Raw genomic sequence first — 14,042 nt, 5'->3', positions numbered from 1 at the left:
TGGAGCCTCTCCTCTGGTTTCAGTCAGTTGTCATGAAGCCAATAAGCGGGTAGGAAATGGGCTTTCAGCAGAGTTTCAATCCAGGTTTTCGGCTAGCTTCTTACATCAATGAAAATAACTTTGCAGTAATTTGAAAGAACCTTTAAGTGTAACTATCAAATCCGTATCAGACAGATAGGAACAATTTATCAAATACATAATGAAGCAAATTTTCATAAGTCTCAACCCATTATTTTGAGAAAAACTGCTGTGAGGTAACTACTGTGGCAGGCCTGAGTCGTCTTCCTCACCTCGGGGAACCTAACATAAGATGCTCTGTTATGACCCCTGTTGTAATCAGAGTCCCCTCACCAATTCCACACTATGAGGAAACAAATCTGCTACTGTGGGGGGCTCAGACAAACCTAGTAATATTCAAAATAATTATGTTTCTTATGTAATATTTCAATAATTTTATGTAAATGTGATGTTATAATACATTTTCTTCAGTATAATTCAAAATACTGTAAACTCATTAATCTGTTTCAGGACTTTCTATGGACAAGCAGGATAAAATTTTAAAAATCCCTGCTATGTGACTCTACGATATTCAAAGAAATTTTCTGCCATCATTTGATAATACTGAATTCTTCAAAAGGAAAGATAAACTGAACAGAAACTAGAATTATATTAATTCCTTACACACAATCACAGGACATTTCTTTCCTCCCCTCCCCCCTGGCCGAAGTTTAAGCCCATTAATTCTTGTACCTTTATAAGAAGACAGCTGTTACCTGCAAGATAATAAGGTAAGAGGCAGCTGTGTCCAAATCCTGAGCCATCAAACATTCCTCAAACAAGTCCTTGGGGTTTCCAACAGCTGCAAAAAGGTAATTCCACAGGGCATATTCAGTCTTCCTGGCACAATGCACAACTGTCTGCAGGAAGAGGGGGAACTCGGTGATAAATTTCGCCACAGTGGGAAGCAGAGGATCGGGAATGGGCTCCCGTGAGGTAGCTTCTTCTTCCAGCACTTCATGGAGCATGAGCTCCAGCACGTGAGGGAAGTAAGGTAACGTGGAACAGGACTGGGCTAAAAGCAGGGCTTGCTCCCCAAGGTTCCTGAGCAGCAGCTGGCGGAGGATGTGGTGGAGGTAGATCTGAGAGGTTCTCTCCACGACACAGAAAGGGAAGAGCACCCCCAGCTGTTCCCTAGCACTGTTCCGAGTATACAAAGAATCGTAGAGCACAGTGTCATTGACAGCACCCAGGACTAACGCGTCTTCAAACAGAACAGCCAGGGGGTAAATGTTGATGTGGAAAGGCAGCATGATCCGTTGGGACAAGAAGGAATGGGGCTTGCGGTGATGATCCCTAGGGAAGAGAGGAAGCCAAACTTTCATCCCTGCACCTCCACAGCTCAGCCAGAGGGCCTCCAGAAGGTGACGCTTTTGTTTATTTGCTCGACACGTAGTCCAGACATTTTCAACAGACTGGGCTAGTACCACAGGAGGACAGAACGGCAGCTGGAAAAGGAGAGATAAGAACCAGTTTTTTCCTATTAAATTTGTAGGTTCTTAAGTTCCTAGGTCCTAGTGTTTTTAAAGACTTTTTCGAAAAATTAGGGTAATCTATTTATAATCAGTAGTAGTAGCCTGGTGTTTCAGAGTATGTACATTTAAATCTAAAAACAAAACAAAACCCTAAGAACTTCACCAGTTTATCTTATTTTTCCATTAGAATTTGCAATTAATAATGCCTAAGCAATAGCATATGGAGCACGGAACATTTTATTATCACTTCAGGAGCTTATCCCTCACAAACAATCTTATACCCAGAGACTTAAGACTAATTTTACATACTTTCTCAGTTTCCAAATCACAAGACAATACTCTCCTCTTAAATTCTTTTATCCCTTTACCCTAATCCCATAGGTTCTTAATGCTTTAAACGACTGTACTTCACTCACGAGTTTCCTTTGGTTCGGGCTACTGTCCTTCTCCCGGATCTGAGGGCCTGACCTGTCCCTCTGCATCATAATAAGCTGTCCTGCAAGATTTAGCATAATGCTCTCTGCATCGCGAGCCTGAAAGACAAATGAACAATAAATACTAATTTATAGGTATGTTTTCAGCATTCTCCCCCTCTCCAATCCCTAAAGTCTACAGGTTAAACGACCAACAATATTTATTGAGTGTGTACTACGCACAGCTCTTCTGTTAGGCTCTGTGGGAGTACAAGCAGCTTTCTGGTGAGGGTAGGAAAACCTTAACACAATACAATTAATGAACAACAGAAATGAATATAAAATGAGGGCTGAGCTGAATTATCCTGGAAAAACTAAGAGAACTTTAGAAGTCCATAAAAACGAGAGTTCAGTGATGTAGATGGTAAAGTTAGTGAAGGCTTAAAGGATGAAAGGCTTTAAGGATGAGAAAGACATACATGAGTAGAAGGAAAAGGGCTCATACTCTACTTGAAGAAAGCAATGTAAACAACATGAAGACAGGACAGAAAAATTGTGAGAAAGTGAGAACACTCGGTCTAGATTAGGGATATTATGAGAAAAATACTGGATAGTAACAGACCTTCAAGAAAAGCTTGGAAAGCAAGGTTGGAAATTAGGCCAGGCAGGAAATAAGCCACTACTTAGGGTTCTTGAGTAAGGGAGTTATTAAAAATTCTGCATTATCCAGGACAGGCTACTGGGAAGAGGCAGACACGGATATTGACTTCAAGAATGAAGGATATCGTCTGCCTTTTTATTATGGAAAATCTCAATCAAACCACTGAACCCTATTACCCAGCTTAAAGTTTGAGAAAGCACTGTTTTAAAGCCAATCTCAGATATCAAGTCATTTTCACTTGTAAAGAAGAAGAGCATTTTGATTAAAAAAGAAAAAAGCTTATTGATATCTTAGACAAAGGGTAGAAAAAGAGAACCGAATCAAAGATGATTTCAGGGTATCAAGTCTAGGTGAGGTGCTAGAGAAATTGAGGTTATCACTGATAGAACGTAGGAGGAGAAATTAGGGAAGGGAAAACTAAAGAGTTTCATTTTGTTGCCCATTAAATTTGAAAGAATCTTAAGACTTTCAAGTAAAAATATTGTTGAGATGGCTGAATCAGAGATGAATAAGACAGAATCATAACCATAAAGATGAGGTTGGTAAATTGAAGAAACAGGTGAGTTTTCTAAGACAAAGCATACAGGGGTGAAACAACACAGGGCCATCATCTAAGCTTTTAAAGGCAAGAAGAGTAGGAGCAGAGCACAATGTCATAAACCAAAGAAGGGAAGAATTTTAGGAAGGAAAGGATGATTATTCAGAAGATGTGGGATTGTGTTCCAGCTTCGACACTTGCTACCTGGATGAATTTAAGCTGCCAGTGTCACTTAGGGTTCAGTCAGGAAAACAGCAGCCACCGTATGTACTCTACTCAGTTACATGAAACATTCTTTTGTACTGCTTTTAGATTGTATACAAAGAAATGGCAAAGGGTCCAGAGGATTCATGGACTCTGCCATTAATTTTTGCTTTAGACCACATCTAGGTAGGTAGTAAGTGTCATGTGAAGTGCTGTTAGTTTACAAAGAAGTAGAAATTAAAAAAACACAAACCATAAAATCTCCAAGCAACTGTCACAAAGCCCAAGAACTTCCCTTGGAAAGAAGTCTTTAGTTCCCCATTTAGCACATAATGACATGAAAACTAAAAATTTGATTATCTTCCATAACACATGAGAAGTAACAAATAATTTGGAGGTAGAAGAAGGAAAAATGAAATTTAAGAAGTGTGTGGAACTGTCAGAGCTAGATGCGAGAGGCAAAAGAAAAACAAATATGCAAACACAAGAATCAAAACAGTACGGGGACTGACATAGGGACAAACTCCTCAAACACTTCAAGAGACCTAACGAGCATTTACTGCAATTCACTACAATATGACTAATGTTCAGACTGACCACTTTTAAGTTGTAAAATGGTAAATTTCACCGCCACATTTCACTCTACCTTATTCAAAACCAAAAATTCTTTTTTTTCTTTAGCTGTATCTATGCATTCAACATTTTCTACCAATATCATAATATGTAAGAATAGGTGACCACAACAGCGTTCTCAGGCAACTTGAATGAACTTTTCAGAAACTTACTATAACATAAATGCAGGGACTACTTGTATCCTCAAAATGCTAAATTTGAAGGAACCCAACACACCATCTCTTATCCTAAGAAGTCCTTGGCAGATGATTCTCATGGGGAGTTTCAGAGACATGGCGCTCACTCTCATGAGGGAGACCATCTTACTGTTGGACAGTTCTCGTCCTTAGTTTTATTTTTTTAATCTTTAATATTAAGACTTGCTTTGCTGTAGCAATCTTGGTCTTTCCTCTGTACAAGATATAATCCATCTATTTCCTATCATATTTCAACTTCTTAATTTGCTCTTTACCAAGTTAGATGTCTCCTCTTAAAAAGCGGCACCCAGTACTACTGATGACACTGACTGCCTATTGTATCTGCAATACAAGGAGTCCCTTTTTTTCTTGTATGAAAACTTCAAACATGATTAAAAGTATGGAGAATAGTACAATGAACCCTCCCCATGTTCCCATCATCCAGGTTCACAATTAGCAAGATTTTGCCACATTTGCTCCATTTATCCTTTTTTCATTTGCCAAAGTATTTTAAAAGATAGCATGCCATTTTATCCCTATAAACTTAATCTGCATCTCCAAAATATATGAATATTTGTTTATATAATCACAATGCTAGTATCACAACTAATACATTTCACAATTATTCCTTAGTGTTATCTCTCAGTCTATATTTAAGTATCTCGAATTGCTTAGTGTCTTTTTATAGCCAGTTAGAATCCGGACACAAATCAACTTATGCATTGCATTTGGTTGTTATGGCTCTAACATGTTATTTAGAAGAGTCTCCTCTTCGTCCCCCCATCCTGTTACTGACATATAGCTGTCCTATATAATGTTCTACAGTCTGCCTCCTTGTGGTGTTAAACTAAATCTCTATCACTGTGTTTCCTGTGAATAGAAGCTTGATTCAATTCAGGCTCAATGTTTTTGGTAGTAATTCTTCATGTGAACTTCATGTTGCATCACTCCAGGAAGCACATGCCATCTGGTTCTCTCATTTTTAGTGATGTTAAGATTTATTAATAAGGCTTGGGTATGACCATTTGGTCCCTTCACGGTCAAGTTTCCCACCAACCTTTCATCTGATGGTTTCAGCTAATAATCATTGCCTGAGTCAGTTACTTCCTCAGGTGATGAATGCTTACATTCCTTCCACATCGTTTATACCTAGAATTCTTCTGGAAAATAGAGCTTTCTTGTATCAACTAGGACTATCTGGTTATCATGAAATATAGATTTAGAGGAAATGGGGCCTATATCTTAAAGGAGTTTAATGGCAGTGCCTTAATAGGAAGTAAAAGACAGACTGAGCAGATAGGGATGACAAATCTACATAGAATATTCATTTGAAAATGGTTTCCACATTGACATGAAGTTTGGAAACCATTGGTACAATGGAAGGAGCCTTGGAATAGAAGTTATGCAGCTTAGGTCCTGGTGGTACCATTACACTCTGTTATGTTAACCAGGAACTATGGCATTATCCTTTCTCTTCCCTCATGATTAACTATTCATGGAGTCTTCTATACGTCATATTTACTCCACTTCTTTCCATCTTCTTTGTCACTGTTCAAGTTTGGGCCACTAACACAATTCACCTAAATCATTACAATGGCCTCCCAGCTATTCTCCCTACGTCCAGTTTTGTTCCCATTCTGGTTCATTTTCCTTGTTACAGTTAGAGTAAATGTTACAAAGTTTAAAACTAGTAATACCAAGCTTAAAACCCTTTAGACTTAAGGTCAAGTCTAAAGTCCGAATTATCAATAGGACTCAGATCCTCGCTGACGTTCTAGTCTATGTTCCAGCCACTCTGAAATTCTTCCAATTCTCTGTACGTGTCATGTTCTCTTTATCTGTGGACCTTTGCACTACTGTTCCTTCTGCCTGAAACTTCCCAACTTCACTTAGATAATCACCAGTCGTTCTTCAGGTTTCAATTTAAATGGTACAGAAAATTTCTGATCGTTTAGACTACTCCAGGTTTTTGTTATATACTCTTAAACCTGTATTACTTTTTGGTACACGTATCGCAAATAATTACGTATGTAATTATTTCTTTATTGTTGAACAGAAACCATGGTTGTTTCATTTGTCACTGTAACCCAGCATTTACATACAAGGCGCATTCTAGACATTTAGTATTTATTTACTGAATAAATAGTTCCTGATACCAACTAAAAACATTAAAAACTGAGATGAGCTCCAAAGAGCTCTGATAACAGAATAGTACCTGCTGTGGCATTTTCAAGGTGATTCCATTCTCTGTACTCACTGATGTCAGAGTGACAGATACTACCAGGAAAGGGTGAGGAATGTAGCGTGACATTGAGACTTCTTGAAGAACTTGAATACCAGCAGTAATATTTGGACTGGAAAAAAAAGAAGAAAAGAAAAGCCACACATCTCAACAACAACGCTAATGAGGTTTTTCTTCTTTTCTCCTTTTCTGCTACTAATACTATTAGATTTCATGCTTATAGAGGACCCAAATGCCTTCTACCTATTGTTCCCTCCTCCCCAAGTATTCTTCAAGCACAGACTAACAAGGTTGAGGCATCCAAAGAACATGTGTGGAGATGAGGGAGAAAGAAAGGGAATAAGATATAGAAGTGAAGGAAAAACTAAGTAGAAGCTATCGAAATAGCTTGGTTAGTTGAAAAAGGACATGGGTTCTGTCTGAGGCTAGTAAGACTTCTTAATTTTTATCTTTACTGTTCAGTCACTAAACTACTTCAACAAATATATACGTCATGCCTGTTTAAAAAAAAAGAAACAAACAAAAAACATGTGAGAGCAAAATACAACACCAGAAGCATGGTCTAAATGTTGTAAGCCAACCAGATGCCAAGAAGAATAGAGGTGACACATAGCAACAGGACTACTGGTTTCTCCTGCCCCATACTACAGCCACCCTAGCTCACTGGAAAATGTGAGTCTGCTGAGGACAATGCTTCCTAAGGCCTTAAAGCTGTGGAGCTCCTTTAAAATGACCCAAGTGTCCGGAACACTAGGGTAGTTACTAGCCACTTGTTTTCAAGGTTGTGAAAAAATTAGTATCTAATGGTTTACCCCATTTCAAGTTAGATTTTTTTTTTTTAATGAATCCAGTAAGATTAGCTGAAGAAATTAGTGCAGGCTTATTTACTTACTTATTTACTTAAAAAGTTAAGTAGCTAAAAAATAACTACTATAAGAATATCACTAATTACAATTAATTCCTTTTTTAACTCTTAAAACAAAGAAAACTAAATATAAAATTAGAGTAACTGTTTTGAGAAAATAAAAACTACAGAGGAAACACGATACATAGGAGCAAAAAGTGATTTGTCATACGCTACACACTTACCCATCAGATTTTCTTTCAATACTGTAAAGGCATATTGAACAGTCTGCTCTAAATACTATTACCATGTCCCGGAACACACTAAGCAGTAATGTTTCTGCTTGTGCTTTGGTGACGTGAGCAAAGGCATTGTCCAGATTAGATGTTCGCAAGTAAACTCTGAGCTGAAGAAAACAAAAATAAAGAAAATTATAAAAACAAGATGCATACCATAGGTGACTAAATCCATGTGTTCAGACATACTGTTTTTTCCTTATCTACTGACTTCTTTTTCAAGTAAGGGGAGTTGAAGGACTAATCTGAGCATTAATAATAAATAATGTTTATATTTTGATAGGGAAGGCTCGTTCTACAAATAAAAGATGAAATGATCAAAACTGTGAAACGTACTATTATGAGATACTCCTTTCAGACCTGAATATTTAGACCTGATTTAAGGAGACGAGCAGTTTCTCAAAAAATAAACATACAAATCAATAAATTAATAAATCTCTAAGGACAGCCACCTTTATTAATATTAACTTTTATGCTTCTATTTTTCCCCCCACTATTTAACAAACTTTATAGAGAATGTCTAACAGCTAAATATCATTAGAAAAAGTTATCTAGAAGTCCTGAATATCCCTTTAAAATTTTTTAAAATAGTTAACCACTAACTAAAAATGACAAATTCTTGATTAAAAAATAAAGTTTTGTTTATTTTACAATAACTTATTCTTACATAAAACCAAATAGTGTTTAATATCTTTAAAATATAATAATCTGTTATTTTTGAGAGAAAAACTTACCTCTTCTTGATGGTCACTTATGTTATAACATGCGAGGACAATAAAATCATTCCACCAGGCTAAGCCACCTGTCACAATCATATTTTGCTCCTTAAGAGAAAATTATTAAAAAATTTACCTTTATTTATGCTGCTAGAAATTACAGTAAGTAATAAACTTATAAAGTATTTCTAAGCAGACAATGAAAGCTCAAATTATTTCTGCTCTATTCTCTATCCCCCCAATTAAGCATTTCTCTTGGGCCTTTATTAATGATTCATGTCCTATTTTGAAAAAAAATAAACATTTCTGTAAGACAGGAAATACATCATTCAAAAAAATTGGGTACCATGTAGAATCATTATTCCCATATTCAAAAGACCTTGGTTTAAATTCTGGCTTTATCATTTATCAGCTGCTTGACTCTGAATCCTAGGTTATTATGAAAATCAGTACAGTAACACATGAAAGCACCTTAACATGCCTGGTTCAGAGCAACCACCCATTAAATGTTAATTTCCTTCTCTTTTCCTATTTGATTCATGCAAAATCCAACTGTATATGTTTAGCTGCTACCCAAATATTTGTATCACAAACAGACAAGCAGGGAAATAATCTCAAATTTTGTACAAAACCCATCATCAAGCATCAAGTACTTTATCAGAATTGACTTAGACATAATCTAACATCATTTTAAATATTTTCTTTATTTTTAATAAGTAAACAGTGGCTTATAGTTATTTTATATTGTAGCTCTCCTATACTTTGAGAAATCAATTTTTAATTTAAAAATGACTAACCTGGGTAATGTTTCCAAAAAGCTTCCATTTTTTGGTGAGTAAAGAGTAATGTGCAAAACCAAACTTGCCAACCACAGCAATATTCTGTCCAAGCTTATCAATAGCTGAAAACTGATTTAAAAAAAACAATTAAGAACTCTTCTTTGCAAACGTATACACTTTATTAGGTATAAAGAGCTTAGTATTGCATCAGGCAAATAGACTATTAATAAATGTTTGCTAATTGAATTAAATGCAAAACACTAAATTTAAAAAATCTGAATATTTACACACAAGTTACATTTGACTACATTATAGATGTTATACACTAACAGTTTACAAAGGATCAAGTATTACAATTTTACTTTTATCAATGCACCCACTGAAAGGCTCAATTCCCAGAATGCCTCTTGCAGCAAATGCTAGCCAACGAAAGGTAACACCAACAAAATAACAAATAACTCACCCGTATAGGCCAATTGCTCTCTAGATAGGTGCTGGAAATCTATAGAAAATACCACATCAGTTTCGTAAGAATTCTGAAATGTATTTAAACTTAAAGCATTAACATCACAATATGAGATTCATTTTCCTAAACAACGGTTGAAGTGTTTCCAAATAATGGGTATTACTAGCAGATAATACTTGGAATTTACCATTTGTATACTGGCCAGTATTTCACATCTCCTGTCTTAATCATTTCACTATAAGTTTCTAGACATCAGGTTTTTTTTCCTGTACACTGTTTTTGTTTGTTTTAAATACTGAACACTGAATAAATTTAGACTGACAAAAGATTTTTAGAGAAGCAGCCGTAAGGGCAACCAAGAATTGTGGAGATAAATAGTTTGGGTTTGCTGATCTGAACCATCCCAAGACAATCTTAAGTAATAAAATTAGAGCCTCGCAAGAGTTCTGTTTTTGCTTTTTATTGGAAATATTTTTAGTTTTACATTTTTTTCTGATTAAAAAAGGAATTCATTCTTATAAAATTTAAACAATGTAAAAATGTACAAAGAGTACAAAATGAAATTCTCCTGTTACATCACTGCTCAGGGATTATTACCACGGGTAAGATTTTATCTCTAAACATCCATATATATGTAAGATTGTGTATGAGCTACTACTTTTTATTGGGGTGTTCAACTTATTCATCTAGAAAAATTTTATATATTACAGATATTAACTCTTTATCTGCAATGTAAGTAGTAAAAATACCTTCTCATGCTGTCTTACATCTTTGTACACGGGGTCCTTATATCACTCTAACAATTTTGAACTTAAAGAATCCTCTAAAAGCTATCAATGTAGATTAAATAAATTCCAGCTTTACTGAGACTCTCTACTAGCTCATTAAGTAGTTTTCATGAAGGCATGGTGAATGTGGGGTGAAAATTAACAGAACAACAGAACAAAGGAAAAATCTTCTGTTCCTTGAATAAGAGAACCTTCAATTTATTCAAATTTATTTTCATTTTACTCTAACAAAAAGTATTACATATTTTTTTAAAAGCCAAATTAAAAAGCCAAGTAAATGCAGTCAAATCTAGTAAGATTCTTTGTGTAATGTGAAGATAAAACAAATACCAAGAAAAATAATATGCTGAAAACATGTGCATTAATCTTGATAAATTTATACAACTATTTGTTACACTTCAATTATCTAGTAAGCCAACCTAAATTCTAAGTAAATTAATAGCTTTTAGTACGTTAGGAAATTCTTAACTCCAGGGTTGGTTTGTGGAAGGTTACCCTAACAGAATTAAAGATAATAATGTCACAATATATGCCTGAAGAATGTTTAACCTGTATCTTAACAGATATGCTGTACCATTCAGTCCAATTAATAAAATTCATTATGACAGGTGAAATTAGTTCACACTAATGGCAATCTGAAGTAATGATCAGGTGGCGAAACAAAAGTTGAAAGTAGTTTTGTAGGAGGCTGTAAGCGAAAGTCTTTTTTTGGATGAAGAAAATAGTCACTTGGAGAAGGATGTACCTGGAGTACAAGTGAGCCAGTCACTCATGACACTAAAAAAACCTGCCTCTTTCACCAAATCTTGGTGTGTCATAAGTATTTTCCATTTTTAAAATTAGTTTCAGGTGTACAAAGCAATGTAATAGACATTTAAACCCTTATAAAGTGCTAACCCACCCTCCAAGCTGCTACCCATCTGACATCTTATATAGCTGTTACAGTACCATTGACTATATTCCCTATGTTGTACTCCACATCCTGTGACTATATATAACTATATATTTAGTTATAATTGGCATTCAGTATTATTCTACTTCAGCTTCAGGTGTATAGTGCAGTGGTCAGGCATATACACAATCTATGATGTGATCCCCCCAATAAGTCCAGTGTCCATCTGGACCTTACATGATCTTCCCAACATTGTTGATTGTATTCCCCATACTAACTACCAATTTGTATTTCTTAATGCCTTCACCTTTTTCACCCTGTCCCGAACCCCATTCCCATCTATCACCCTGATAGATCTAGTACCTATCTGGCACCATACCTGGTTACTACAATATTACTGACTATATTCCTTATGCTATAACCTACATCCCCATGACTACTATATAACACCCAATTTGTACTTCTTAATCCCTTCCCCTTTCACCCATCCTTAACACCTTAACTTCTTAAAGAAGTCCCTCTAAGATGCCTTGTAATACTGGTTTGGTGGTGATGAACTGCTTCAACTTTTTCTTGTCTGGGAAACTCTATCTGTCCTTCAATTCTAAATGACAGCCTTGCTGGGTAGAGCAATCTTGGTTGTATGTCGTTGCTTTTCATCACTTGGAATATTTCCTGGCACTTCCTTCTTGCTTGCAAAGTTTGTTGAGAAATCAGCTGACAGTCGTATGGGGGCTCCCTTGTAGGTAACTAACTGCCTTTCTCTTGCTGCTTTTAAGATTTTTTTGTATTTGACTGTTGGCATTTTAATTATGATGTGTCTCGATGTTGGCTTCTTTGGGTTCATCTTGTTTGGGACTCACTGTGCTTCCTGGGCTTGAATGTTTACTTCCTTCACAAAGCTAGGGAAGTTTTCTGTCATTATTTCTTTAAATAGATTTTCAATTCTTTACTCTTTCTCTTCTCCTTCTGGTACTCCTATAATGTGAATGTTGGTAATCTTGGTATTGTCTCAGAATCCCCGTAAATTCTCAAGTTTTTGGATTTTTTCTTTCTGCTGTTCTGGTTGGGTGTTTTTTCTTTTTTTTTTCTTTTTTTAAGATTTTATTGGGGAAGGGGAACAGGACTTTATTGGGGAACAGTGTGCACTTCCAGGACCTTTCTCCAAGTCAAGTTGTTGTCCTTTCAATCCTAGTTGTGGAGGGCGCAGCTCAGCTCCAGGTCCAGCTGCCGTTTTCTAGTTGCAGGGGGCACAGCCCACCATCCCTTGCGGGAGTCGAACCCGCAACCTTGTGGTTGAGAGGACGCATTCCAACCCACTGAGTCATGTGGGAGCTCAGTGGCAGCTCAGCTCAAGGTGCCGTATTCAATTTTAGTTGCAGGGGGCGCTCACCATCCCTTGTAGGACTCGAGGAATCGAACTGGCAACCTTGTGGTTGAGAGGATGCGCTCCAACCGAGCCATCCAGGAGCTTAGCGGCAGCTCAGCTCAAGGTGCCGTGTTCAATCTTAGTTGCAGGGGGCAGAACCCACCATCCCTTGCGGGACTCAAGGAATTGAACTGACAACCTTGTGGTTGAGAGCCCACTGGCCCATGTGGGAATCGAACTGGCAGCCTTCGGAGTTAGGAGCATGGAGCTCTAACCGCCTGAGCCACCGGGCCAGGCCCTGGTTGGGTGTTTTCTACTACCTTATCTTCTACATCGCTGGTTGGATCCTCTGCTTCATCTGATCTGCTGATTTCCTGTAATATGTTCATTTCCATTACTGTATCCTTTATTTCTGACTCATTCTTTTTTATGGTTTTCATCTCCATTTTTATGCTTCTTATCTCTCTGTTAAAGTTCTCCCTGAGATCACTGAGCATTCTTATAACCAGTGTTTGGAACTCTGTGTCTGATAGATTGCTTATCTCCATTTCACTTAGTTCTTTTTCTGGAGCTTTGTTCTGTTCTTTTAGTTGGGACATGTTTCTTTGTCTCCACATTTTGGCTGCCTCCCTGTGTTTGTTTCTATGTATTAAGTAGAGTTGCTATGTCTTCTGGTCTTAGTAGAATGGTCTTATGCAGTAGGGTTTTGTGGAGTAGTCTTTCTGGTCACCTGAGCCACGTGCTCAGGGTGTGTCCCTTGTGTGGGTTGTGTGTACCCTCCTCTTGTAGTTGAGCCTTGGTTAATTATTGCACATCAATGTGAGGGACTGACCCTTGGGCTCATTGGTTTTGAGGACTGGCCTTGACTACAGTGGAAGAGTTGTGCAGGGACTGACCTTACAGCTCCAGCTCGTTTTGAAGCTGTCCACTAGGTGTGCCAGCCCCAGACCACCTTGGAGAGAATCCACTGTAGGTCTACCTCAGCCACAACCCATGCCCCACCTGGGGCCACCCAGCGGGAGACAGAAAGAAATCCGCAGATGGCTGCCACCTGTGCTGTGCTTGGAAGCGCCTTGAGAATCCAAGCCACGAACCAAGGCTGGCTGCTGCTACTGCCAGTTTAGGGTTGCTCAGCCAGAGGAACAGAACACTCTCAAGCCAGATGCAGCTTGTCTGGGTTCCGCGAACCTTTGAGAGTCTAGGAAAGTCTGCAGCTTGAGCAAAGGCAGGCGGTCTGCATGAAAAAGCCACTGGAAACAGCCTTCGTATGGCTGAAAGTTGGACGGGTGGGGGTCTCGAAGGTCTCGAATCGCCAGGGCAGGGCGAACGAACTGCGGAGACTCAAAAATGGCAGCCACTTGTGTTCCCATGCCGGGAAGGGGGAGGGCTCAACAAAGAAACAATGGCTTCCACCAACTCCTGTCCAGGAGAAAACCACCTCTCCAGCCCCTGTCCCAAGCCAGACAACTCAGTTCCCCACCATTTGTTCCTGC

The 14,042-nt window shown here is 37.7% G+C and overlaps 1 protein-coding gene across 6 annotated transcripts in view; it reads right to left on the bottom strand.

The window, feature by feature from the left end:
• Positions 1–14,042, bottom strand: part of RIC1 (RIC1 partner of RAB6A GEF complex) — a 96,914-nt gene that overhangs the window by 9,797 nt on the left and 73,075 nt on the right. For all 6 annotated transcript variants that reach the window (XM_019727155.3, XM_019727157.3, XM_074330459.2 and 3 more), the window contains 7 exons: positions 9,498–9,536; positions 9,053–9,163; positions 8,274–8,363; positions 7,489–7,649; positions 6,373–6,511; positions 1,949–2,065; positions 774–1,505 (listed from right to left, as the gene is read on the bottom strand). In XM_019727155.3, the coding sequence (XP_019582714.3) occupies positions 774–1,505; positions 1,949–2,065; positions 6,373–6,511; positions 7,489–7,649; positions 8,274–8,363; positions 9,053–9,163; positions 9,498–9,536 (1,389 nt within the window). The remainder of the gene's footprint in view (positions 1–773; positions 1,506–1,948; positions 2,066–6,372; positions 6,512–7,488; positions 7,650–8,273; positions 8,364–9,052; positions 9,164–9,497; positions 9,537–14,042) is intronic.

The sequence above is a fragment of the Rhinolophus sinicus genome, chromosome 16 (genome assembly GCF_057876585.1).
Source record: "Rhinolophus sinicus isolate RSI-liver-muscle chromosome 16, RSI-T2T, whole genome shotgun sequence".
In the NCBI taxonomy this organism is placed as follows: Eukaryota; Metazoa; Chordata; class Mammalia; order Chiroptera; family Rhinolophidae; genus Rhinolophus; species Rhinolophus sinicus.
This window is presented reverse-complemented; position numbering and strand designations above follow the sequence as displayed.